The sequence below is a fragment of the Camelus bactrianus genome, chromosome 16 (genome assembly GCF_048773025.1).
Source record: "Camelus bactrianus isolate YW-2024 breed Bactrian camel chromosome 16, ASM4877302v1, whole genome shotgun sequence".
NCBI lineage: Eukaryota > Metazoa > Chordata > Mammalia > Artiodactyla > Camelidae > Camelus > Camelus bactrianus.
The window spans coordinates 44,512,808-44,535,630 of record NC_133554.1 but is presented as its reverse complement, the minus strand read 5'-3'; the positions used below and the strand labels follow the sequence as shown (position 1 = coordinate 44,535,630).

General features: G+C 49.9%; 3 protein-coding genes across 9 annotated transcripts in view; all 3 read right to left on the bottom strand.

Annotated features, from left to right (window-relative positions):
• Window positions 1-1,272: 1,272 nt before the first annotated feature.
• Window positions 1,273-2,622, bottom strand: HCRT (hypocretin neuropeptide precursor). Its single transcript, XM_045505900.2, has 3 exons — window positions 2,602-2,622; window positions 1,911-1,967; window positions 1,273-1,727 (listed from the first exon to the last, which is right to left on the bottom strand). The coding sequence occupies exons 1-3, from the start codon at window positions 2,620-2,622 to the stop codon at window positions 1,353-1,355; spliced, it is 453 nt and encodes a 150-aa protein (XP_045361856.2). The 3' UTR covers window positions 1,273-1,352.
• Window positions 2,623-4,436: 1,814 nt separating this feature from the next.
• Window positions 4,437-8,826, bottom strand: GHDC (GH3 domain containing). 3 transcript variants are annotated; one of them, XM_045505876.2, is made up of 10 exons: window positions 8,707-8,826; window positions 8,410-8,494; window positions 7,947-8,236; window positions 7,525-7,646; window positions 6,884-7,385; window positions 6,289-6,481; window positions 6,099-6,170; window positions 5,890-6,023; window positions 5,483-5,568; window positions 4,437-5,222 (listed from the first exon to the last, which is right to left on the bottom strand). In XM_045505876.2, the coding sequence occupies exons 3-10, from the start codon at window positions 8,221-8,223 to the stop codon at window positions 5,004-5,006; spliced, it is 1,605 nt and encodes a 534-aa protein (XP_045361832.2). In that variant the 5' UTR covers window positions 8,224-8,236; window positions 8,410-8,494; window positions 8,707-8,826; the 3' UTR covers window positions 4,437-5,003. The 3 variants fall into 3 exon arrangements, with proteins under 3 accessions (XP_045361832.2, XP_045361831.2, XP_010967321.3); XM_045505875.2 differs by having other exon boundaries at window positions 8,693-8,820; XM_010969019.3 differs by having other exon boundaries at window positions 8,410-8,809.
• Window positions 8,827-13,548: 4,722 nt separating this feature from the next.
• LOC105080118 (signal transducer and activator of transcription 5B) overlaps window positions 13,549-22,823 on the bottom strand; it is a 57,522-nt gene continuing 48,247 nt past the window's right edge. For 3 of the 5 annotated variants that reach the window (XM_074343392.1, XM_074343391.1, XM_045505858.2), the window contains 6 exons: window positions 21,746-21,840; window positions 21,512-21,642; window positions 20,462-20,632; window positions 17,079-17,130; window positions 16,642-16,749; window positions 13,549-16,120 (listed from right to left, as the gene is read on the bottom strand). In XM_074343392.1, the coding sequence (XP_074199493.1) occupies window positions 15,994-16,120; window positions 16,642-16,749; window positions 17,079-17,130; window positions 20,462-20,632; window positions 21,512-21,642; window positions 21,746-21,840 (684 nt within the window). In that variant the 3' untranslated portion in view covers window positions 13,549-15,993. The other 2 variants (XM_074343393.1, XM_074343394.1) reach the window with 2 other exon arrangements.

The window sequence follows — 22,823 nt, the reverse complement described above, 5'->3', positions numbered from 1 at the left end:
GGGCTTAGGGTGGCTGCTTCCTGGAGCAAAACAGCTAAAACCAGTACAAAAGGGAAAACAGGCCAGGGAGAGGGCAGGCCAATGCTCCCTACCCTCATCCACAGTCTGAGCTGGGCATTATCTGGGCTATTATGTTGATTAAAAGTGCCACATCTTTCAGTATCTCTACTTTTGGGTATTAGTTTCTTAGGGCTGCTGTAACAAAGTGCCACAAGCTGGGTGGCTTAAACAACAGAAATTTGTTGTCTCAGTTCAGGAAGCTAGAAGTCCAAGATCAAGATAACCGCAGTTTGTTCCTTTTGGAGGCTGTGGGGGAGTATTTGTTCCATGCCTGTCTTCTAGTTTCTGGTGGGTTGTTGGCAGTCTTTAGCATTTTTTGGCTTGTAGATGCATCCCACCTCTGCCTTCATGTTCACATGGGTTCCCCTTGTGTGCATTTCTGTGTCCAAATCCCCCCATTTTATAAGGACACTACTCATGTTGGATTAGAGCCCCACCCTATTCCAGTATGACCTAATTTTAACCAATTTCATCCACAAAGACCCTATTTCCAAATAAGGTCACATTCTGAATTGCTGGTGGTTAGGACTACAACATATGAAAGGGGGCGGGAGGGAGGTGCACAATTCAACCTGTAACAACTGTGTTTGGCTAAAATTGCAGGAAAATCTTGCCCTAGCCCTGCTTAAGAACTTCTCCTAACTCCCAGCTACCTACAGGATAAAGTGCAAAGCCTGATGATTGGTGAGGGCCTTCACAATCAGGGCTGCACAAATCTAACCGCCTTCCCTTCAGTGCCTCACTGCTCCCCACACCCTGTACCCCGCGCTGTAGCCCTCGGGTAGATTCATGTTGATCTTCGTATTCCCTGTCTTTTCGGCAGGCACGGCTCCCCTGCCTCCTACCCAGTTGGATTCGGCTCTTCAATACAGCCTTCTTTGCTTTTTCTCTCCCGAGTATCTCTGTAAACGTCCCAATACAGTAAGACTAGTAGAGCACTGAGGGACATGTCTGTCCCCATACTCCCATCCAAACATGCACGTATGCTGTTCTCTCCGCAGCCCAGGGCCTTGCACAGTTCCTCGCTCTGGGAGGTCCCCACCCGAGAGTGTTTTGGGTTCAGAGGCGCCCAAGCTCAGGTGCCCCGAGACGGGCCTCCAGGTTTTCTGGCTCTTTATAGTTCGCAAGACTCTCACGCCCCCTGGAGGGCCGGACGCGACCACACAGGGACAGAGAAAAGCCATACTAACAGAGACTCGTCTTTATTGCCCTTTTTCTGGGGGCTGACACCGGGAGGGCAGAGGGGAGAGGGCAGGGACAGAGTAGGGCCAGGACAGGACCCGAACAAGGGCTCAGACCCCAGACGGTCCCCCAGGAGCGACAGACGAGGCGACCGCACCGGGACAACGGCGCCCTGGGCATGGGTGCGGCGCTGGCTCTACGCCTGCGCGGCGGCCCATGGTTAGGATGCCGGCCGCATGGTTGCCACTGGCCTGCAGGAGGCGCTGCAGCCGGCCCTGGAGTCCCGGGGCCCCCGGCCGCCTCTTGCCCAGCGTGAGGATGCCGGCCGCGTGATTGCCCGCGCCGTGCAGCAGCTCGTAGAGGCGGCAGGAGCAGGTCTTCTGACGGCAGCAGTCAGGCAGGGGCTGCGCGGCCGCCCCTGGCGACAACAGAGCGGGCGGCAGCAACAGCAGCAGGAGCAGCAGCGTCATGGTGGCCCAGAAGACCTAGTGAGGCAGGAGACCAGACACTGAGGGTCGTCTCACAGCCCCAGCATCCAGCCTCTAGGCCCTGGCCCTACCCAGCTGGCTCCGTGCCCACTCCTGGCCTGCGCTCCTCCCTCGCTGTCCCTTAGCTTTCCTGCCTCTGCATAATGCTATCTGAAGGGCTCAGTATCTTGCCCCCTTTACCTGCTCACCCTTCAAGAGCCAGCAGAGCATCTCCTCCAGGAGGCCCTTTGAAACCCCCTGGGTAGAAAAAGGAGACCCAGAAAATAGTACCCCATCTCTCTTCCGGGTAGCCTTAGTCCATTGTACCCCTTTAGAGTGCTGACCACTCCACCTGAAAACAAGAGTGTCTGAATCTGCACCAGAAATTTGCGGAAACATCACTTAAGGAAAGAGAGTACCTATTTATCCGCTCCTTTTCCCCCACGGAGGGCAAACATGTGCAAATCAAGAACTGGCATGATCCAAGTCATTGTCTTGTCCGCCTGCTCCCTTGCAGGGAAAACAACCCTGTGGCTTTGGACAGGTTTCCTACCCTCTCAGGGGGCATAATTTCCTCACTTATAAAGTGGGTATTAATTCCTACTGTGCAGCAGGGCTGCTAGGAGGATGAAGTGAGATGACAGGTGCAAGTACAGCACCCAGTATGTAGTAAGTGCTCAAAAAACATGAACTCTTAGGAGACCAGGGCACAATCTAATGTTAGCCAAGGCAGATTCTCAGCCAAGTGTCCACCTTGTCCCCTGCCTCAGAGCCCACATGGGAAAAGACCAAGAGCAATATACCTTCAACCTTTCCTCCAGCTCCCTGAGCAAGCACTCATTGCCCCCCACTTCCCATCTAATGAGTCACCCCTCCATCCCTGGATCCTTACCTTTGCAGAGGAAGGGTTCATGGTACCTGGAGCTCAGAGTAGGGTAGCCGGGAAAGGTGTCGTTGGCAGTGGTCCAAATAGCCAGGAACTTTGAGGCCATGAACAGCAACCTGCTACCAGGGGCCTGGGGTTTATAGTGCTCTGAGGTGGAGGGGGAGAGATGGGCACTTGCATCTACTCTGGGGCCAGACAAAGGCAAATCTAAGATTAGACTCCGGCAGGGGGGCCGTCTCCAGGCTGGGCCCAAGGAATGGCCGCCAAGGCGCTCAGAGTCTGGAGTTGGATCACTGTGCCGCTGGTCCCCTCCTTGTCTGTCTGCCTGCTCCCTGGAGATGGGGCGGTCTCCAGGCACTAATGAGGCCACCTTGCACCTAGGAATCTGGGAGCACAAAAGAGGCTTTGGCTGGGGTGCTGGAGTGGGACAATGTGTGGGGGGCAGCTGCTAATTAGGGGCAGGAAAGGAGGCAGTTGTGAGACCTGCTCTCCACAGGGTGTGTAGGGGCGGGGAGGGCAGCCAGGCAGCAACTTCTTCCCCCTCTCCTTGTCACTGCCCCTGGGCCTTCAGATGCTAGGGCCTTCTTCCTCTACAAAAAAGATCTTAGTTGGCTACTGCTCTTCTCTGGCTCTCTTCTTCCCTCTGCCTTTTCCACCAACCTCCAAGATGGAAAACCTTGAAAGGCAATCCTGGGCAATGGGAGGAAAGCAGCCAAACTTGGTGTTATCCTCCAACATCTCCAGCTTCCTACCTAGTTGTGCTGCCTGGACGGGAGGGATGGAGTCCCATCCCATCAGCAGGGAGTGAGCCACTATGGTGTGAAGGACTCTTTAGATGGGAGTCTCTTTTATCCGGGGCACCATCTATCGAGCACCAGTTCTGTGCCTGGCCCTGCTCTGGGTGCTGGAGCGACAGTGTGCATGGGACATAGCCCAGTTTTCAAGGAGCTCCAAAGTCCAGGTGGGGAGGTGACCCAGCAAAATGATAGCTCAGTGGAGAAAGGACTCTGAAAAAAAGCCTTGAATGAAAAATGGGTTTCCATCAAGTACGGTCAGGGGAGAAGGCATTCCGCAGAAGGCATAACCTGAGGCAAAGACCTAGGTGACAGTTGTTTAGCTTATGCAGGATGCAGGATGTGGTCCTCAGATCACAGCTTCTCTTAGAAGAGAGAGGTGGCTGGACAGGTAAGTGAGGTCAAAGGGTCTTATAGGCTAAGCTGATTGGTCATGATCCTATGGGCGCTGGGGGGCCATGGGAGGATTTTAGTAGGAAGGAGTCGTGGGCTGATGTGGGGACCAGGTGGGTAGGGGCCTGGATGTGGGGCATGGAATCCAGAAGTAGTAATTCAGAGGCAGAATTCAAGGCTTGGAACTGATTGGGAACAGGTTCTGAGTTACTTAGGCGGAGCTGTGAGGCTTTGGGTAAGCCTTACAGCCTTGAGAAACCTCATCTTTCCTACAGGTAAGATGGACAGTTAACCCAGATGTTTCCTGCTGTTATACTTCAAGATTTGAAGTACAAACGCTGCCTAAGGAAGTGGCTTCTGGGTGTTGGGCCAGGAAAGGAATCTGTGCTGAACCAGGGCAAGGGGACTTGGGGAGCAGCCCCTCCACATTTAGGTAAAGCTTGGAATGGGGAGAGGGAGGAGGAGGGGACTCTGTGTCTTCTGGGTTGACCTAGGCTATGGTAGGGGTTCAAGGGCACATACACTGGCCAGGAGGGGAGACTTCAGGGGAAGCCCTGGGATCCAGAGCTCAAGGGGGAAGGGGAGCCCAGGCTGCAGCAGGAGCAGAGCGAATGGAACCGCTTGTTTCCCTCAAAGCAGACCCCGAGCCAAGAATCTGGGTGCAAGACGTTTATTTGGGAGGGGATTCTAGAAAGCATGTAAGGGAGTGGGGACGGGAGGGACAGGAGGAAAACCAGTAAGAACTGTGTTAATGAGAGGGTTACCTCTGTGGGCAACTGGTGGGGACCCTCCGAGACAGATGGTACAGAATAACTTCAGAATTGTCCCACTGAGGGACAATGAAGCTGAGATCTGTGTTCACCAACTCCTGTTCCTTGCTGACTGAGGCTCACTCCTGGGAGCATTAACTCCCAATACTTCCAGCCTGCCCAGTGCACGGGCTGAGAGACACAGGCACCATCAGTGTGTATTGGAATTCCAGTGTCCTCCAGGGTGGGCCCGTGGGCTCCGGGCAGGGAACTGTTGGGATCTGTTCTATCCTTGAAGTCAACTCCTCAGAACTGGCAGACTAGGTCAGGCCTCCCTAAGGCCCAGCAGCTCTGAGGAGCTACTGACAGGTGACAGTCAAAGACTCTGGCCAAGGGCTCCCCATTCACAGAGGACCCACAGGAAAGAGTGAGGCAACACACAAGTGGGATGGGGCGGTGGGCAGGCCTCAGCTCAGGACACCACTCTCTTCTGCAGGAGCTGGGCCAGGTGCCTGTGCCGGAGGACCCGGGGCATCTCAGGAGGGAAAGGGGACGAGGGGCAGGCAGCAAGGGCTGCCCGAAGAGCTCTGAAGGCCCCCTGCCCTACCACGTGGACTTGGGCAGGGCCCACACTGCCCCGGAACCGCAGAGACTTGTAGCCAGCAGAGGTTTCCTGAAGGCAGTGGTCAAGCTGGGAACAGAAGAGCCTGAGTGAGGCTGGTATGGGGCTGGGGGGTGTGTGGGTGAGATGCTTATGGTAGTGCCCAGGGTTTGGGTGGGTAGGAGTTTCCTGTATACACGTGTGTGTCTGTGGGACTCATCCCCCCTTTCCAGTGCCCCAGGGAGGTTCTTCTCCCCTCTCTCCCCCCCATCCCTCCCTCTGCCCACGACACCTGGGGGCGTGCAGAGTGAAGGGTACATACAGTCATATGCTGTCCCTCCCTCTATTACCTTGTCTCGATTTTCCTCTGACAAGTTCCTCAGCCCCTTCAGTGCCACAAACACCTCATAGTGGGGGGCAGAGCCCTCTGAGGAATCTGCAGACAAAGCCCCCCACCGCAGACTCATGCTTTTGTGAATGAGGCGGCTTCCAAAGCCAACAGCTGTTCTTCCTCACTCTGAGGTTCATGGAGGGGGGTAAGGGAGGAGTTTCTTGGCTGGGAGTGGGGTAAATGGAGAGGAAATGGGTAGAGACTGCAGCAGAAGGGAACGGAGTTAGATATGGGGAAGGAGTTTTGTTAGGAGCAGCAAAGGAGGCTGAGTCTTTCATCCTTCCCAGAGGTCTCCGAGCAGGATGGGTATGGATTGCGGGATGGTCAGTCCAAAGAGGGAGGCAGGAGCCAATGGGGAAGAATTACCCAGAATGCTGCTTTCCACACAGCCATGGTCCAACAGCTTGGCCCCCGGCCACTGCCTCACCGCCTGGTCCAGGGCCTCAGAGAACACGTCCTCACCAGTGTTCTCTCCTCGAACACTCAGGGTCTGGCCCAGCCTAGGGAGAAGGAAACTGGAGGCAGAGGAACCCAGGGCACAGGGATGATCCCTCAGCAACAGGGGGGCCACTTACCTGTAGATGAACCTGACGACTGGACACTGATTGTAGGCACCGACCACCTGGACCACGTCGCCCAGGCAGCACCTGATGGAGTGGACATGGGAGTGAGATCAGGCCCAGGGGCCCATTAGCTCAGGCCCCTGGCCCTCAATGGGGTTCCAGAAGGCCTGAGGTGGCCGGAGGTGGGTGGGCAGGTGATCACCTGGTGAGGCTGGCGTGGTTGGTCAGCACCAGCTCGTATTTCTCGCCTTTCTGGGCCTCAGCCAGCAGGACGGTGGGGGCAGCCTCTTCCCAGTCTCCTTCCTTGAGTGGCAGCAGCTCAATAAAAGGGGCTTCCGGGAGCAGAAGGTAGAGCCCATGGGGCTGGTCTGGCCACAGACTCAGGCCCACTACCCCTGTGGGGAGCAAGCAGCCTCTTTGGTGGTGCCATTGCTAGGCCCCTCACCCTGGACCTCAGGCCCCAATCCTCTGAGCATCTGATGTCACTGATGCCCTTCCACCTTCCTGACTCCCCCAGGCTCAGTGCACTGCCTTTAAGTTCCTAATTAGGTAGAGGCAGGGGTTCTGCAGGAGACAGATGTGGGGGTAAATGTTGGTGTGGTGTAAATTGTGTAAGTCTCCTAACCTCTATGAGCCTTAGCTTTTTCATCTGTAAAATGGAGCTGCTGGTGTTGGGGAGGATACACAGGGTGTTGCGGAGGATTAAATGAGTTGACTGTATAGGGCTCACTACATGGCAGCTAGCTGTGTGACCTCTGCCCCCTGCCCTTACCTCCCTACCCTTGAGTTTTGCTGACCTCCAGAGGCAGCGTAAGCAGGCGAGAAGAAGGCTAGCCCTTGGCACCACAAGGCCCCCAGGGCAGCCACAGCCTCGGCCTGGCCTCCGGCGTCCAGAGTCACCACCACCTGCAGATTTGGCCAGAGCCGAAGGGCCAGTCCTCGGGGTCCCTGCTCCAGGGCCTCCTGCAGTTCAGCAGCCCGTGTGGGGAGAGGCGCTCCTGGGTTCCCAGTAGCTATTGCCTCAGCCAGCTCTTCACCATCGGCCTCCAGGCCTAAGAAGACGTCCAGGAGCTCGACGGCTGTCCTGGCTTCCAGTGCCCGCAGCCCTGGGAACCTCAGCGCCTCCAGCAGCAGGGCCCTAGCGTCCTTGGCTCCAGGGGGACTCACCAGGCCCAGGAACTGCCAAGGCCAGGGGAGTGGGTAGAGCCAAGGGGAGGAAGGGGTCACGAGGGCCCTGCCCCCCGGAGCCAGCACTTTCGGGTAGGCCTTGTTTAAGGCCGCCAGACCCAGCAAGGTGGCCTGGAGGGAGACAAGAGACACTGTTGGCCTGGGCCTGAGCCAGACTCTGAGCCCCCAGTCTTTTTTTCCCACCACCCTGATAGGAGGGTTTGTAATTAGGGGTCTCTAATGGGGCTGAGCTCCAGCCTTCCCAGTTTACCTGCAAAGAGGCCTCCCCATGGTACTGGTTTGGGGTAGGGGGCAAGAGCTGCCCCCTACTTTCTTCCTCCTGGACCTGGCTGGCCTTGGTCAGAGGAAGATGATTCCGGAAGGTGCTCATATCTGTAGCCCCAAAGACATTATAAAATCCTCAGGAAGCCACAGGGTTTCCCCAGAGTTTCAGGCAATACTGGTGAGACCCTTGAGGAAGGAACCCAGAACAGGCCAGGCGGAAGAGGGACTCTCAGGGCCCAGGCTGGGAAAGTTCATCTTGAACAATCCAGGGCCCAGGTAGGGTCTCTGGGTCGGGCCTCTCTGTGTTGGCAGTAGAAGGGGGAAGGGAGGTCTTCGGGTTTTGGAATCTGACTGTCCTGTGGGGTTTCTTTCTCTTTGGGCCACCTCCCCAGACCCTGGGAAACACACCTGTGCTCCCGCTGAGGGGCCAGCGGGGACCCTGGGCTCCCTGCAGACACCACCTCAGGGCCTGCTGCTGGCTCTGGCCTGCGCTCTGTGTGCTCTGCTCTAGTCTCTTCTGCTGCCAGGCGGCGGCCCAGTGCAGGGCCCCCTGGGCCACACGGTGCTGGAGGCTGACAAGCCAGGACAGCCTGGCATTCTGAGACTGTGGCCACCGGAGCACGGCCAGTGGTGGCAGCAGCAGCAGCAGCAGGAGGAGGAGGAGCAGCAGCAGTGACAGCAGCATCTCTGAGCAGCTCCTGGGAGGAGGAAGGGCCCCCAGGACTGGTATTGGGCAGAGGAAGGGATAACCCATTTCTCCCCCTCCACTCTGCTGCACACAGGAAAACCAAGTTAAAAAGGAAGTTCAGGAAGAAGCCAGGACCCCTGTCAGGCAGGTGATTTGGAGGAGGGGCTTTGGGGTCACACTGACCTGAGTTTGGATCCTGGCTCTGCCACTTGTTAGCTGTCTGGCCCTGGGTAGCTCAGCTAGCTGCTCTGAGCTCCGTTCCCTTCCCCTGTTTGTAAAATGGGAATCAGAATATCCCTCAGGAGGAGCAGGAAGGGCGTGGCACAGAGCCTGGCACACAGCAGCTGCTTAACTGGATGACATGTCTTGCCCACTCCCGAGCGGCTCTGCTTGGTCCAGGATCTACCCTGTCCCAGCATCGTGTCCCCCCGGAGCCCCAGGCAGTGGTTCCATATCCCACATGCACCTGTCACAGCTCACTTGTGCCTCTGCCTGGCACCCAGGGCTCCCCCAGTGCCCCCAGCCTCAGTGCACAGCCAGCAAGAAAGATGGAGCCGTGGCTTTAAAGCGCTGGGCCTAGATGGGGAAATCCGGCTGCTGGGCCTGAGGGAGGAGCTGGTCCATGGGGGGGGGGCTCTTAAAGGGACAGGTTGCCTAAGGGACACCATGCTGGGAGCTGGCCCAAGCTGGCAGGTGGAGGGAAGTTAGGCTCAGAGTAGCATGGTCCTCAGACTCTGGTGAAGGAAGAGAAAGCTGAATGTGGAAGAGCACCTAGAATCAGCTTGAGCCTGGAGTGGGGCACACCCCATCATGGAGCAGGATGAGAACTGTTAAAAAACCAAAATTTTCTCCAATCCAGAATTGCTCTCCACAAAAGTAGTAGAGAAAGCAAACACTTCTGTTATTGAATAAGCATTAAACCAGAGTGTGACAGATCACAGGCAATCCACTAAGACTGCAGACAGATCATCTCACTCCCTTTTAAAGCCATTGTCAAATCTAAGGTCGTAAAGATTTACCCCTTATGTTTTCTTCTAATAGTTTAATAATATTAGTTCTCTCATTTAGGTCTTCGATCCATTTTTTATTACAGTAAAATATACATAAGATTTACCATTTTAGCCATATTTAGGTATTTACTTCAGTAGTGTTAATTACATTCACATTGTTATGCAACCATCACCACCATCCATCTCCAGAACTCTTTTCATCTTTCCAAACTGAAACTCTGCACTCATTAAACAATGACTCCCTATTCTTCCTCCCCACAGCCCCTGGCAACCACCACTCTATTTTCTGTCTTTATGAATTTGACTATTCTAGGTGCTTAACATAAGGCAAATCATACTATATTTGTCCTTTTGTGTCTGTTTTATTTCATTTAGCAGAATGTCTCTAGGATTCATCCATGTTATAGCATACGTCAGAACTTCCTTCCTTTATAAGGCTGTATAATACATCACTGTAGGTATAGATTGCATTTTGTTTAGCCTGTCATCTATTGACAGACATTAGTATTGTTTTCACCTTTTGGTTATTGTGAATAACACTGCTATGAACCTGGGTGTACAGACACATGATTGAGTCCCTGTTTTCAATTCTTCTGAGTACATTCCCAGAAGGGGAAGTGCTGGATCATATGGTAATTCTGTGTTTAATTCTTTGAGGAACCATCGTGCTGTTTTCACAGCAGCTGCACTATTTTACATACTTACCCACAGTCCACAGGGGTTCCAATTTTTCCACATCCTCTAAAGCAGTTGCTGTTTTCTGTGTTTGTTACCATTTCTCATGAGTCAGCCTGATGGGTAAGAAGTGGTATCTCACTGTAGTTTTGATTTGCATTTCCCTAATGATTGAGCATCTTTTCGCGTGCTCATTGGCCACCTGTATATCTTCTTTAGAAAAATGTCTATTCATGTCATTTTCTCATTTAAAAATGTTGTTGAGGAATTCTTTATATATTCTGGTTATTAATCCCCTATCAGACATATGATTTGCAAATACTTTCTCCCATTCTAGGGGTTGCCTTTTCACTCTGTTAATAGTCTTTTGATGCACAGAAGTTTTTGATTTTGATGAAATCCAATTTATCTTCTGCTGCCTATGCTTTTGGTGTCATGGCCAAGAAATCATTGCCAAATCCAATGCCATGAAGCTCTCTTTGTTTCCTTCTAGGAGTTTTATAGTGTTAGCTCTTACATTTAGGTCTTTGATCCATTTTGAATTAATTTTTGTATATGATGTAAGGTAAGGTTCCAACCTCATTCTTTCACATGTGGCTATCCAGTTATCCCAGCACTATCTGTTGAAAAGACTATTTTTTCCCCATTGAATGGTCTTGGCACCCTTGTCAAAAATCAACTGACCACAGACACATGGGTTTCTTTCTAGACTCAGTTCTATTCCACTCATTTATAGGTCTGTCATGCCAGTACCACACAGTCGATTACTGTTACTTTGTAGTTTTGAAACTGGTAAGTGTGACTACTTCAACTTTATTCTTCTTTTTCAATTGATTATGTAGGAGTGTATTGTCTAATTTCCATATATTTGTGTGTTTTCCAGGGCTTTTGATGAAGATGTTCCACATCATTAGTCATCAGGGAAAAATACAAATTAAAACTGACTCAAGTCACATCACACTCCACCAGGATGGCTATAGTCAAAAGGTCAGAAAATAACGTGTTGGCAAGAATATAGAGAAACCGGAACCCTTATGTAAAATGGCACAGCAACCTTGAAAACCAGTTTAGCAGTTCCTTGTTACTTGTCCAAGTAAACCAGTTTACTTGTTTAGGGAGTGGCTGGATTATTTTAGTGAATCTACCTGCTCCCCACTACTCACCCCCACATACAGTGTAAAGCCTCTGATATTGCTCCTTAGAGGGGGTGCAGACTTGACTTATGCCCATAGTCACCCTAGCATGACAGTGATTTGCACGTGTTGGTCTCTTTCCCTGACCACACTCAGCTGTGAAACTATACTAATTGTCAGCTGATTGCTATATATTTTTTTTTCAACAATGCCCTGAGGAATAAATTGCTCCACAAATGAATCTAATCAAATTCAGACTTCTTTGAAGGCACAGTTTCACAGCTCAGTATTTGAGATTTGTTCGGACCCCGAAAGAGTTCCTTCCAGCTATATTGTTCCCCATTTCTAGCAAACTAGCCCGCTCAGTTTTGCCTAAATCTCCAATGAAGCTATCGGTCCCGTGCCAATTGCCTTTTACCACAACCTCCAGTTTTAAAGAGCATATTTAAGCTTGAACTTCTCTTGCAAATGAAGTCAGTTGCCTCTGTTTTACAGCCTGTCTGTCCCCTCTGGGGCAAAATCTCCAAGACTCAGCTCTTGTGTTGGGGGTAGGATGACGGCACACTTGAGTGACATGCCCACTTAAAAAGCTGAGTGCTTGGGAGCTGGGGGCAGAATGAGCAATGCTGACATCCTGCCTTTCCTCAGAAGACAACCCTCTGATTGGGAGCCGGAGGGGAGAGGGAGCTCTGTGTTCTTGGCTGCACTGGTCTCCGAGTGGAGTCATTTTGAGCTAAGAGACAGGAAGGAGGGAGTGGGTCTTAGTTCAAATACCACGCTTACTAAGTCTTAGATTTTCTTGAATAAATGTTTCTTCATTTGCTATATGCTCTTAGGAGACTTTCAGTGGTTGGTTTAAAAAAAATTGTCACCAGTTTCACTGGGGAGTGGGTCTTCAGCTGCTCATGCTGTGACACCAGGAGTGGAAGTCTTGTCGCTCACTTTTCAGTGCCCTACAACCAACTTGTGCCCCTGCCTTTCCAGATTGCTCTCATCAAAGTCATCAACAGCCCCCTGAATGCCGTCTCAGTGGGGACTTCCGACTCTCGGTTGTCTCTGACACGCCCCCCCTTGCCTGGGCTCTCGTGAGGCTACACTCTTCTGGGTTTTCTCCTACCTCTTCCACCCTCCCTGTAATATCCTTTATAAGCTCATGCTCCTCCCTACCTGACCCTTAAAATGAAGCACAGTATTTCTGTCGGTCCTGTCCTCAATTCCCTTTCTCTTCTTTCTCCAAACGCTCATTCACATCCAGTTACAATACCCCCTAGATAAGAACGAGCCCCACGCCTGCTTCTGCCCAGGCCCCCATCGGTACCTCTCAGGCCTCACAAGTACAATGTCTACTTGGACAGCCCAACTTCACTGATCCAGATTCATACTCATAACCCCTCCCAACCTGCTCCTTGTCCCATACACCCTCCCCCTCTTACTGAGGAGCATCTCTGTTAAGCATTTAGGAAGCCAGAAGCCCGGGCTTACTCAGGACTCCAACCCTGCCCCTCAACATCGGTCCCTAGTCTACATATTGAGCCTCAGGGCCACTGCTGGGTCCCCTGGTCTAGACCCTCATCTCCTCCGACCAGACTGTTGAAATAGCCTCCCAGCTGCTCCCTGACTTCTTGCTTTGCCTCCTTTCAATCCATCATACACGTGATCACTGTAGTATTTCTTAACGTGAACATCTGATCATTCCCTTGTTTAAAAGGTGTGCAGGTGAAGTCAGACTCAGCCTGGCACACCAGGCCTCATCACCTACCACAGCCCTTCTCAAAGTTCGGTCCTGGCACTAACACTTGGGAACTTGTTAGAAATGCAAATTATTTGGCTCCGCCCCAGATCTACTGACTCAGAAACTCTGGGGAGGGGCCCTAGCAATCTGTGCTTTAACAAGACCTCCAGGAGATTCTGATGCCCACAAATCACCCTCGCTCCACCCCTACTGTTTCCTACTTCTCCAGGCCTCTACCTGTGCAACTGCCTCTGGCTGAATGCCTTTTCCTTTCTTAACCTCTATTTGTTCTTTAAATGTCAGCTCGGGCTGTTCATGCCCTTCCTCTGTGTTCGTTTGTATTTGATAATAGTCTTAGGCTATGTTTGAGGCAGCAGGAGCCAATATCCTATCATGATTGATTGTGTTAACTGTCTTTCCCAGACTGCAATCCTCTTGAGGGCAGGAATGATTTCTCATGCCACACACGGCGCCTGGCTCAGGGCAGGGACTCTAAATGGCCTGAATTTTAAGGATGAGCTTTCTAACAGGAAGAGTATGGAGTCAGGAGACTCGGAGATATAAAGGCTATCATTCTAATGCTCAAAACCTCTCCTGAACAGGAAGGGAGGAAATGCCCCTCACGGCCTCCACCGCTGCTGACGTGCTCTCTGAGGCAGCCAACTCCCAACTAGTTCCCCTTTACAGTCACGCTGACAATTCCAAATTTTTCCCTACTGAAGACACCCTCTCTCCTCACCTGATGGGAAAAAAATAAAGACAGGACTCAATGTTGTCCCTTCAGAGGGAGTCTTTATTGTAACATAAAATACACAATTTTGTGACTGCCCCCAATTGTACACAATACTTTTTCAGTGGCTATATACTAATCTGTCTCAACACTAAAATATGTATCTGAGATAATTTCACAAAGTTTTAAAAAGAAAAATTATAAAAAGTATACGTACATTTTAAGTTATAGTCACTGTGAGTCCCCCTACTACCTACTACAAAACCCTGCACATTCCACACACTGAAACATCTGAACGACTTGTGTGTGCCCGGGAGCGAGGGAGAGGCTGACGTGGTCAAGACTTGCCGTCGCCCTGCTCGTGGTTTGCAGGAACAGGGAGAAGAGAAGACACAATGCAGATAGCGAACACAACTTTCAGTCAAAAATCTCTCCTATCTACAGGCACAGCCTCAGGAAAACTGAGGACAGCTCGGCCACTGGACACACCTGAACCCCACACTCAGGGTGGCCACACCCCTGGGCACTCGGCCCCCCAACCCCAGTGCCAATTAAGAAGCAAGGAGAGCTCTGTCCTCAGCATGCCCGGGGCCAGGCCCACTGCTAATCTTAAAGGGTGTTGATCCTGATCCCCAGGGAAGGTTGCCAGGACACTCAGGGTGCCTGGGTGGCGGGCGCGGGGGGCTCCTGGACTCAGGGAGCAGTCACACTTCATTTCCCCCATTCCCCAACACTCCCATTCTGGGGGGGGTGGGGTGGATTTTAATCAAATCTTGAGGGGGAAGTGAGGGGCCTAGCAGCATCCTACGTCAGTGCTGGTATCCACAGAGGGGTTGGCCTGCTCCTCAGAGGCAGAGAGGTTCTACTGCCTGGCATAGAAAAATAAATCAGTGTATGAAACAAAGCCAGGGCAAACAGCAGCTTTTAAAAAGTCATCTTCCAATAAATAATTTACCATAGAGGAATATTTTCCTTTAACATCAAAACACTGATAAATTCAGAAGTTATTTTTGTAAAAAAAATATGTTTATTTAATCACTTGTATAAAAATAAGGTTTTTAGGGCCATTCTCTCCTGGGTGTGGACAGGCCCTTCTTTTGGAGAGGGGGCTGGGGGTTACAGGCCTAACCCCAAAGCTGTACCTGCCTCCCCCTCTTCCCACCTGCCTGCCGTAGCCCATTCCTACCTTCCCGTGTAAAGCTACGGAAGAGACTATAGACAACATTGTGCTGAGGCTTGTTTTGCTTTGTTTCTGCAGCTCACCAAACTTCCCAGCAAACCTGCTGACTGCGTTTCCCCAGACTGCTGATGCTGGCACCCTGCACCCTGCACCGGGTGGGCCACACACCCGCCGAATGCACTGGCCCTGGGCTTCTGCCACCTGCTCCCCAAGACATCATGTGTAATGTGAGGGAAATGAGGCGGCTGGTGTAACAACAGCACAGGACCTGATGCAGGAAGAAAGAATCCTGGTGTCAAATTAGGGTGGGAAGGGGAAAACAAAAAGTCCCAATTTAGAAGCAAAAACACCCCTCAACATTTGCAAAAAGCGATTATCAGTGAGCCTTTGGAAAGCCTGGCTTGTGCCTCCAGCAGCACAGGGGAGGGGTGGGCAGACTGGACGGCCACTCCCGGGCAACACGGAGACCCCCTCGGCGCCTGCGAGCCGGGGCTGGGCGTTCCACTCTGGCTGCAGCACAAAGGACGGCAGTGCTGTAAGCGGTGGTTATGGGACCCTCTTGTCTTTCCTCTGCTTCATCAAACGTGTCTGCACACGCGTACACATGTAGGAATTAAGTGGCAATCCCACAGCGGAGGAGAGAGAGAACATTTAGATGGGTTAAAGTGCGATTTACAAAGCCACTACCCATCAGAAAACTCGCGACTTCCCTGGCCCCAACAATTGCTGTATGTCCACCAGGAAAACAGGGGTCAGGGGAGAGGGAAGGAGGGAGGACTGGCTTTCTTTGTCAAAAGGCAGTTTCTACATTTCAGAAGAAAAGCAGAGACAATCAAGGTATCAATGGCTTGGCAGACGCAGCAACAAAATCTCGCTGGAGAGGAGGCGCTCTCACCTCCTTTTGTCCTCCTCTCACTTGAACAGCCACATGTCAGAGTTCAGCTGCCCTCGACACATGGCCAGGTTCCAGGGTTCATGGAACTAACTACCTTTTTGCACAAGGTTAAAACAACCACAGCTTCTGTTTGTGGCTTCTGTTTGTGCAGCTAAACTCTGGACAGCAAAGGGGAGAAACACCACAACATGCAATCACACACACACACACACACACACACACACACACACACACTCTCACACACTCCCTACATTGGTGCCACCATGCACAGAAACACTAAAGTCACAACTAATATTAAACACTTCACATTATGAGTATTGTTTCCAAAGAGAAGCGATTCATGGAATTAAAACATCCACAAGAGTAACTCCTCTGGCAAGGATAGAGAAGCTGAAGGTGGCCATTAGGGTGGTCATGACTGCGCGTGCGGGATCCACTGACTGTCCATAGGTCGGCCTAAAAGCTCCTCCACACGCCGCGCCACATCCATCGTGTCATCCAGATCGAAGTCCCCATCGTTGTCAAGGACGGGGTCTGGGCTTGGGAGGGAAAGAAGAGAGGTTAAGGGGAAGAGAAAGGTTCCCTCAGAGGCCAATGAGGAGCCACAGAGACCACCCCAAGCCCCACACCCCACCAGGTGAGCGGCTCAAGACTGCCTGTACCCTTGGCCTAGGCCTCATGGGACAAACAGCACTCCTGATCTGACCCCTGAGGGGGCAGAGTCCTTTGCTGGCTGGCTGGACAAAGTGACTCGGACTAAAACACCCAGCCTTCCCACCCCTAACACTGGCTGCCCACATATCTAAACCCCACCTGGTCCTTAGACAGAGCAAGCAAAATCTGTTTTGGGAGAGAGAAGCAGATGCCACCTGCCCAACCCCACTCTAAACTACCAACATCTTCTGGTCGAATTTCTCCCTCTCACCTGGGCCTGTGCCACAGCCCGGCCTGGGCTGGGTGGTCTCAGACCTAGGGGAGCTCTGAATGCCCACCAGCCCTCTGGGAGCCCAGTCAGAGTGCCCAGTTCCTCCCCTCCGAGACCCAGGAGAACACAACCTACTTCTGTGGGTAAATGTTATAATGAGCCTGGGGGCACACGGCCGGGGACGGGGCCTGGTCCATGTAGGTAGCGCTGCCCCCAGCAGAGTCTGCAGAGGCGCTCACAAACCTATGGGAGAGAGCAGAAGGGAGCGTCAGCAGCCTCAGAGCAGCAGCTGATGCAGCAAGGGGTTCAGGGGGCATCTTCATGTCTTTTTCAGTTGTAGAAGGACAAGGGCCCGCCAAGCCTGGGGCTCTGGCTGCAGGACTGGAGCCCTGGATACTGGCCCCCTCGTGAGCAGACCCAGTTCCCTCCCCAGGGCTGGGCCAGGTGTGAGGGGGAGGGAACACTGGGCCCCTCAGTGGGAGGGGGGATGGTGAGAGGTGAGGAGAGGGGAGGAGGGGATGGGGGGAGAAAAGAGGCAGCCCCAAGACGAGAGCTGGACCCTGGACACTTACTCAGGGACCACTTGCTTGATCTGTGGCTTCACGTATCCGTCCACTGCTTTGGCTGCGGGGGGAGGGAGGATGGTGATGAGAACCAAAGTTCTCAAATGAAATGAAAATTCAGTCTCTCTTAAGAATCCCATCTTTACTGAGGATAAGACACAACCGCCTCATTTTATCTTAGGATCTGGTACAAGGACATATCTGTTAGGAAGACTTGATATGGGAGAAGCCTCAGTACCGACACTGCAAGTTGAGATAGCTTCCAAGTTAGCCTGGACGTGTTAATAAATTCTTCAAACCACAGAAAAGACACACTTTAATACAAATCTAAAGCAAGCATTCACTGCATACTAACAGTGTAAAAAGAAAACATATCTTGAAAAGTTTAAAGTTGCAGCAGGACAGGGGACAAAATGAGGACCAACAAGAGGAGGTCACAAGAGGATAAACTCTCAGTCATGCAGGCAAGAATGTTGTCGTAACTGGAACTCCTCGAAACAGTCTCGGGAAGAACTGATTTCCTCAGCCCCAGACGTTTTCACGTGGAAGGTGCACCAACACTCGCCAGGGGGCGTGCAGAGAAATCTATACATTAGAGAGGAATTAATCTGACTTGAGGACCCCGGGAGTTAGTCTAATTCTGAGTTCCTACTCTCTCAGGAAAGGGGACTCTCTCTGTCAGGTGTCTGTGTGCTCTTTTCCTGCCCCCGGGGTTCCCACACTCGGAGAGAATCTGACGGTCACGCATCCCCCGGGGTGCTGTCCGTCTATGCCGTGTAGCTGGTTAAAAAGAACGCTGGTGTTGTGCCTCACTCTCCACAGCATCCCCACTGGGATAAACCTCGGGGACGAGCCCGAGTTACCTTTTTAAAGGCCTGGCTATGGAAATCCAGGTCAGTAGGAAGGAGGAATGTGACAGTCTGAAGTCGGGAATGAAGGCTTGTTTCCCAGGTGTGTGAGTAAGGGGGTAAGCAGAATTCTATGTCAGATAATGAAGATTTCACGAGGGTCAGGGTGACTCAGCCCAAGAGGGTGAACTGCTCCATGGTTCACACATTCCTTGTTACCCTAACCTATTTCTCCTGGGACTTCAAATGTCAAGAGCTGCCTCTTCGCAGTATCTCATGCTTTTTGTGCTTTGTAGTCTACAGAGAATTTTACAGAATGGCAGAAAAGATAAAAAAACAAAGAAACTCTGTAAAAATAGGATTGAAAAATCAAGATTAGCTATGCTAACAAGAAGGAGCAGTAGCAGGTTTAATTCAAACACCACAGAGATGGGGGAGGGTATAACTCGGTGGTAGAGCGCATGCTTAGCATGCACAGGGTACTGGGTTCGATCCCCAGTGCCTCCACTAATAAATAAACAAATAAAATTACCTCCCCCCAAAACAAAACAAACAAATAAAAAACACCGTATAAATCTAAAAATATTTTGGCTTATTTCCCCACCTAGAAATATAACCAGGTGGGAAGGCATGATACAAAAGACAGAATCTATAAAGGAAAAATGCTGATCAATTGGGCCATATGCAAACTACAAGTCTTTGCACTTTAGCAAAACAAAATCTAAACATTAAAAGACCAATGACACATTGAGAAAAATATCTGCTCTATATAATAAAGGGGTTATTTACTATACAAAAAAACTTGCACGTTACTAAGAAAAAAAGCAACTGCAAAAGAAAAATGGGCAAGGAACATGAAAAAAAACAAAAACAAACAAACAAACAAAACGGCCAATAATGTGGAGGTTGAGAAATACAGGCTGCACTGTTTGAGCTCAATCCCTGGCTGGCCTCCTCCTTGCTGGGAGACCTCTGGCAAACCACTTCACTTCTCTGTGCCTCAAATGCAAAATGGGGATGGAAACAGTCCCTGCTTCACAGACTTGTTTTGAGGATTAAATGAGAAACTAAGTGAAATTGCTCAAAAAAGTGCCTGGCACACACGTAAGCAAGCATTCAACAAATGTTAACTGCTATTATTATTAATCTATTTATTGTTATTATTATCATCATTATATGAAAAGATGTTTTGACCTTACCTAGAATCAGAGAAATGAAAATAAGGACTAAGATGCTGTTTTTATGCCAAGCAGACTGGCAAAACGAGAACCTGATGACGAGAATCTGTGACTGGCAGGAGGAAGAAGCAGACGCTCAAGCAGACAACTGTGAGAGTGGAAACGGATCCCATTTTCTGGGGGGCAGCTCTGGAAAGATCCGTCAAGATGCTTGAAAAGTACATACCCCTTGACACAAACTCTACTTAAGGAATTTATCCTAAGGAAATCATTGAACAAGATGCACATGTCAGGTTATCTCAACATTAACCATAACAAAAAACTGTGAAAAACCTTAATTTTAAGTATCGTAAATAACTGACATAGAATTATCATACGATGGAATTCTATGCAATTGTTCAAATGATGTTGTAAGATTACATTTACTAACCTGTGACTCAGCCTTTGATATATTTTTAAGTGAAAAAAATAATCAAGTCACAAATGATAATGTACGGTAGGACCCAAACCTGACATGATCTGGTCCCTCCTACTGTTCTGCCCTCACCTCCCACCACGTTCTCCCGGCTCCTCTAGCTCCAGCCTCCCAGGTCCTTGTGAGGGTTGCTGAACACACCAACCTCACTCCCTCCTCAGGGTTTTGGCTCTTGTTCTCTCAGCCTGGAATGTTTTCTCTCTACATCTGTGTCTGGTTCCTCACTGCATTCAGGTCTGTTCTGATGTCACCTCCCCAGGGAAACCTTCCTGGACCATGCTAGTGAAGTGCCACTCTTCCCTCCTCCTGTCACTTCTCTATCCTTTTATCTTATTTGTTTTCATAACGCTCATCACCAAATAGGATATTTACTTGTTTACCTGTTTACTGCCTTCCTTCTGCTATTAGAGTGTGACCTCCACACAGAAAGTGACTTAATAAGCATCTGGTGACTGAATGAATGCAGAATACGCCCCTGTATTGATTGGAAGAACATTCACATTGATGAGATGAGAGATGCTGGGTGTTATCTATTTTCTTTATACCCTTTTCTGGACATTTCATAATAAATTCATAATATTTTTATGCTCAGAACACAATAAAACCACCTCTGTTTTGAAAACAAAATTTTACCTTCCTAATTTTGTTTGATCTAAGCTTGTATTAAAAGCAATGCGTTTCCTTCAGTTTGATATCTGGGACTGGTAGCACAGTGTGTTTTTTGGATGACTGAAGAATACAGCCCAGGATTTACTCTGCCCGGGATAAAGCTCAAGCAGCAACGAGTCAGTGTTAATTGTGTAGATTTTCATGCCAGCCAGCCAGACACATACACACCTCAAACAGAACCAACATCACAACAAAACCAAATCAGAATGCGAACATTGTTACCAGTGGCAGGCTCGCAGGGAACTGGGGTGTAATATTTGGAGTACACTTCATCTTTTGGACGATCAGGAAACACGTAGATAAGGTAACTTAGGTCCCCCAAGCGGTCGGCCAGGGACCGGATGGAGAAGTCTCTGGTGGTAAAAGGCATCAGATTCCAAAACATTCTTTCCTCTAGATCAACAAACAGAGTAATCATAGTCTAAATATGATTTCTGAACAGGAAATCTTAAAACCTAAATTTACTACAAACACAACTCTCCACTAAAATTGTCCCAGTAAAAATCTCCATTTAAAAACCACCACGGGTTGTAGATTAAGTAGGTTTTAAAAGCCCTGGGTACATAAGCAGGTAATGCATCCACCACTTCCCTAGCGACCAAATGATCTCAGGTACTTTCAAGTTCACACAGTACTCTGTCCTTCTCTAGAAGAAACCTTCCACTGACTCCAGTCCCTGATTACCTGTACAAAAGTATATAAGAGAGACAGAAAATGTGTCCCTAGCTAGAGGATGCGTGAGACTTACTAAAAGCTATTGTCTTTCAAGACTAAAAGTCTTGAAGTCATAAAAAATCAGCAAGCTACTCTTATCTTACTGTGAGGGCCAGAGGAAAGAACTAACATTCTTGGATAGAAATGATTGGTGGCAATATCCTTACCTGAGGATAAAGGAATAATTAAAATTTTGTATTATTTCCACTCTAATGACTTCAGATAACAAAGTAATTCTTTATAGAAATAAGCTCAAAGTTGAGTAATAAGAAGGCAAACATTTCAAAAGGCAGGCGGCTGAGATTCTGGACAGGCTGCTGCATTACAGGTAGTCATGTCAGGCTATACATTTGTGTTTCTCAAAATTAGTAACTGTGTTTTCCATAGTAAGATTTTACACAGGCAGCAGCTGTATCATGGTTATACCTCTGTGCTTCCCATAATTAGTATTGGCCCCAACAAATAGTCAGTATTCAATAGCTTGTTTGTTAAAGTAACTCTGCAACAAAAGCAGCTAATGAGAACAAAGCTACGTCTTGAAAAGGGAGGGGCACTCACGAGAATCAAACTTCCAAGCAATGGTGATGCCACCAATTTCAGAGTCGCTGAACCTCAGCAGGAAGGTCCCATCTGGCTTGTTAATGAGCAGGTCGTGGGCCTGTTGCTTGTTCACGAAACCCAAAATAGCCCTGGATCACAAAGGCCGAAGGAGCAGAAGCAGAGTGTGATATTTTAACGCTGGAAGGAAGACCTTCCTACCCTACTGCTGAATTAAGAAGTGACAATTCTCACCCATCATTCCAATGAGGCTTGAGATGTTTTTTTAACACTTCCATCACACCATCAAACCACTGCCAGAAGGTGTAATTCCGTCCTGGTAAATTCTCCTGGTTGGAGATACAACAATGAACCAAGTAACACCTGGGATAGTCCCTGGGTACTTTAACTGGAAAAATTAAATGGAAAACAACATCTACACTGTCAGAAGCATACAAATATACATGTCAGCCTGAGTTTGACCAAATGGTCCTACAACTCCACCCCCGCCAAAAACCCCCCACAGAATACAGAGGAAAAGACAGAAGACAGAAATATACCACACAGCAATTACCAACACCCAGTGGACCCGTTACAGACACTTTCCCCTGAACCTGGGCTGACTTGACTAGTCCTGTTGGTTTGCTGTGTGGTCCGTGGTCCGGGGGCGCTTCTGAGAAATGCAGAATTTCAGGCCCCCTCTCAGACCCGCTGCAGTCAAGGCTGTACCTTAACAAGATGCCCAGGTGATTTGCAAATCTGAGCTGGATTAGATCACACTGTGAAGCCACAGAGAACACGCCATCATACAGATGTTACCAATAATTATCAGCAAAATGCAGTCATCTGATTTGACTAGAAGGCAGCAGCCTTATTGCAATGGCACAGACAGACCACCCAGGTCTCCGGCTTCCCTTGTCAAACCTCCTCTTTCTACCAGAAAACCCATTAGCTGGCTGGTTAGCACACAAACACTTAAAAGTTAGATTCAGGGACTATGAGATCTCCGAATTAGGGCACTTAAAAACACTTCATGTCGTGGTGGGAGTGTAAGAAACAAAAGTTAAACTTAAAATCAAAGGTGGGGGATGGAAAAGTACAGCTCAGTGGTAAAGTGTGTGCTTAGCATGCATGAGGTCTTGGGTTCAATCCCTAGTACCTGCATTAAAAATAAATCTAATGACCTTCCCCTCACAAAAAAATTAATCAAATCAAATCAAAGATGTGACAGGCGACACCTGAATTACCAGATGCTAAAGGAAGTCTCCTTCCTCAGCATCCCCCTTGGTGGGCTGCGGTCCTGCGGAAGCCTGACTTTGCATTACACATCAGG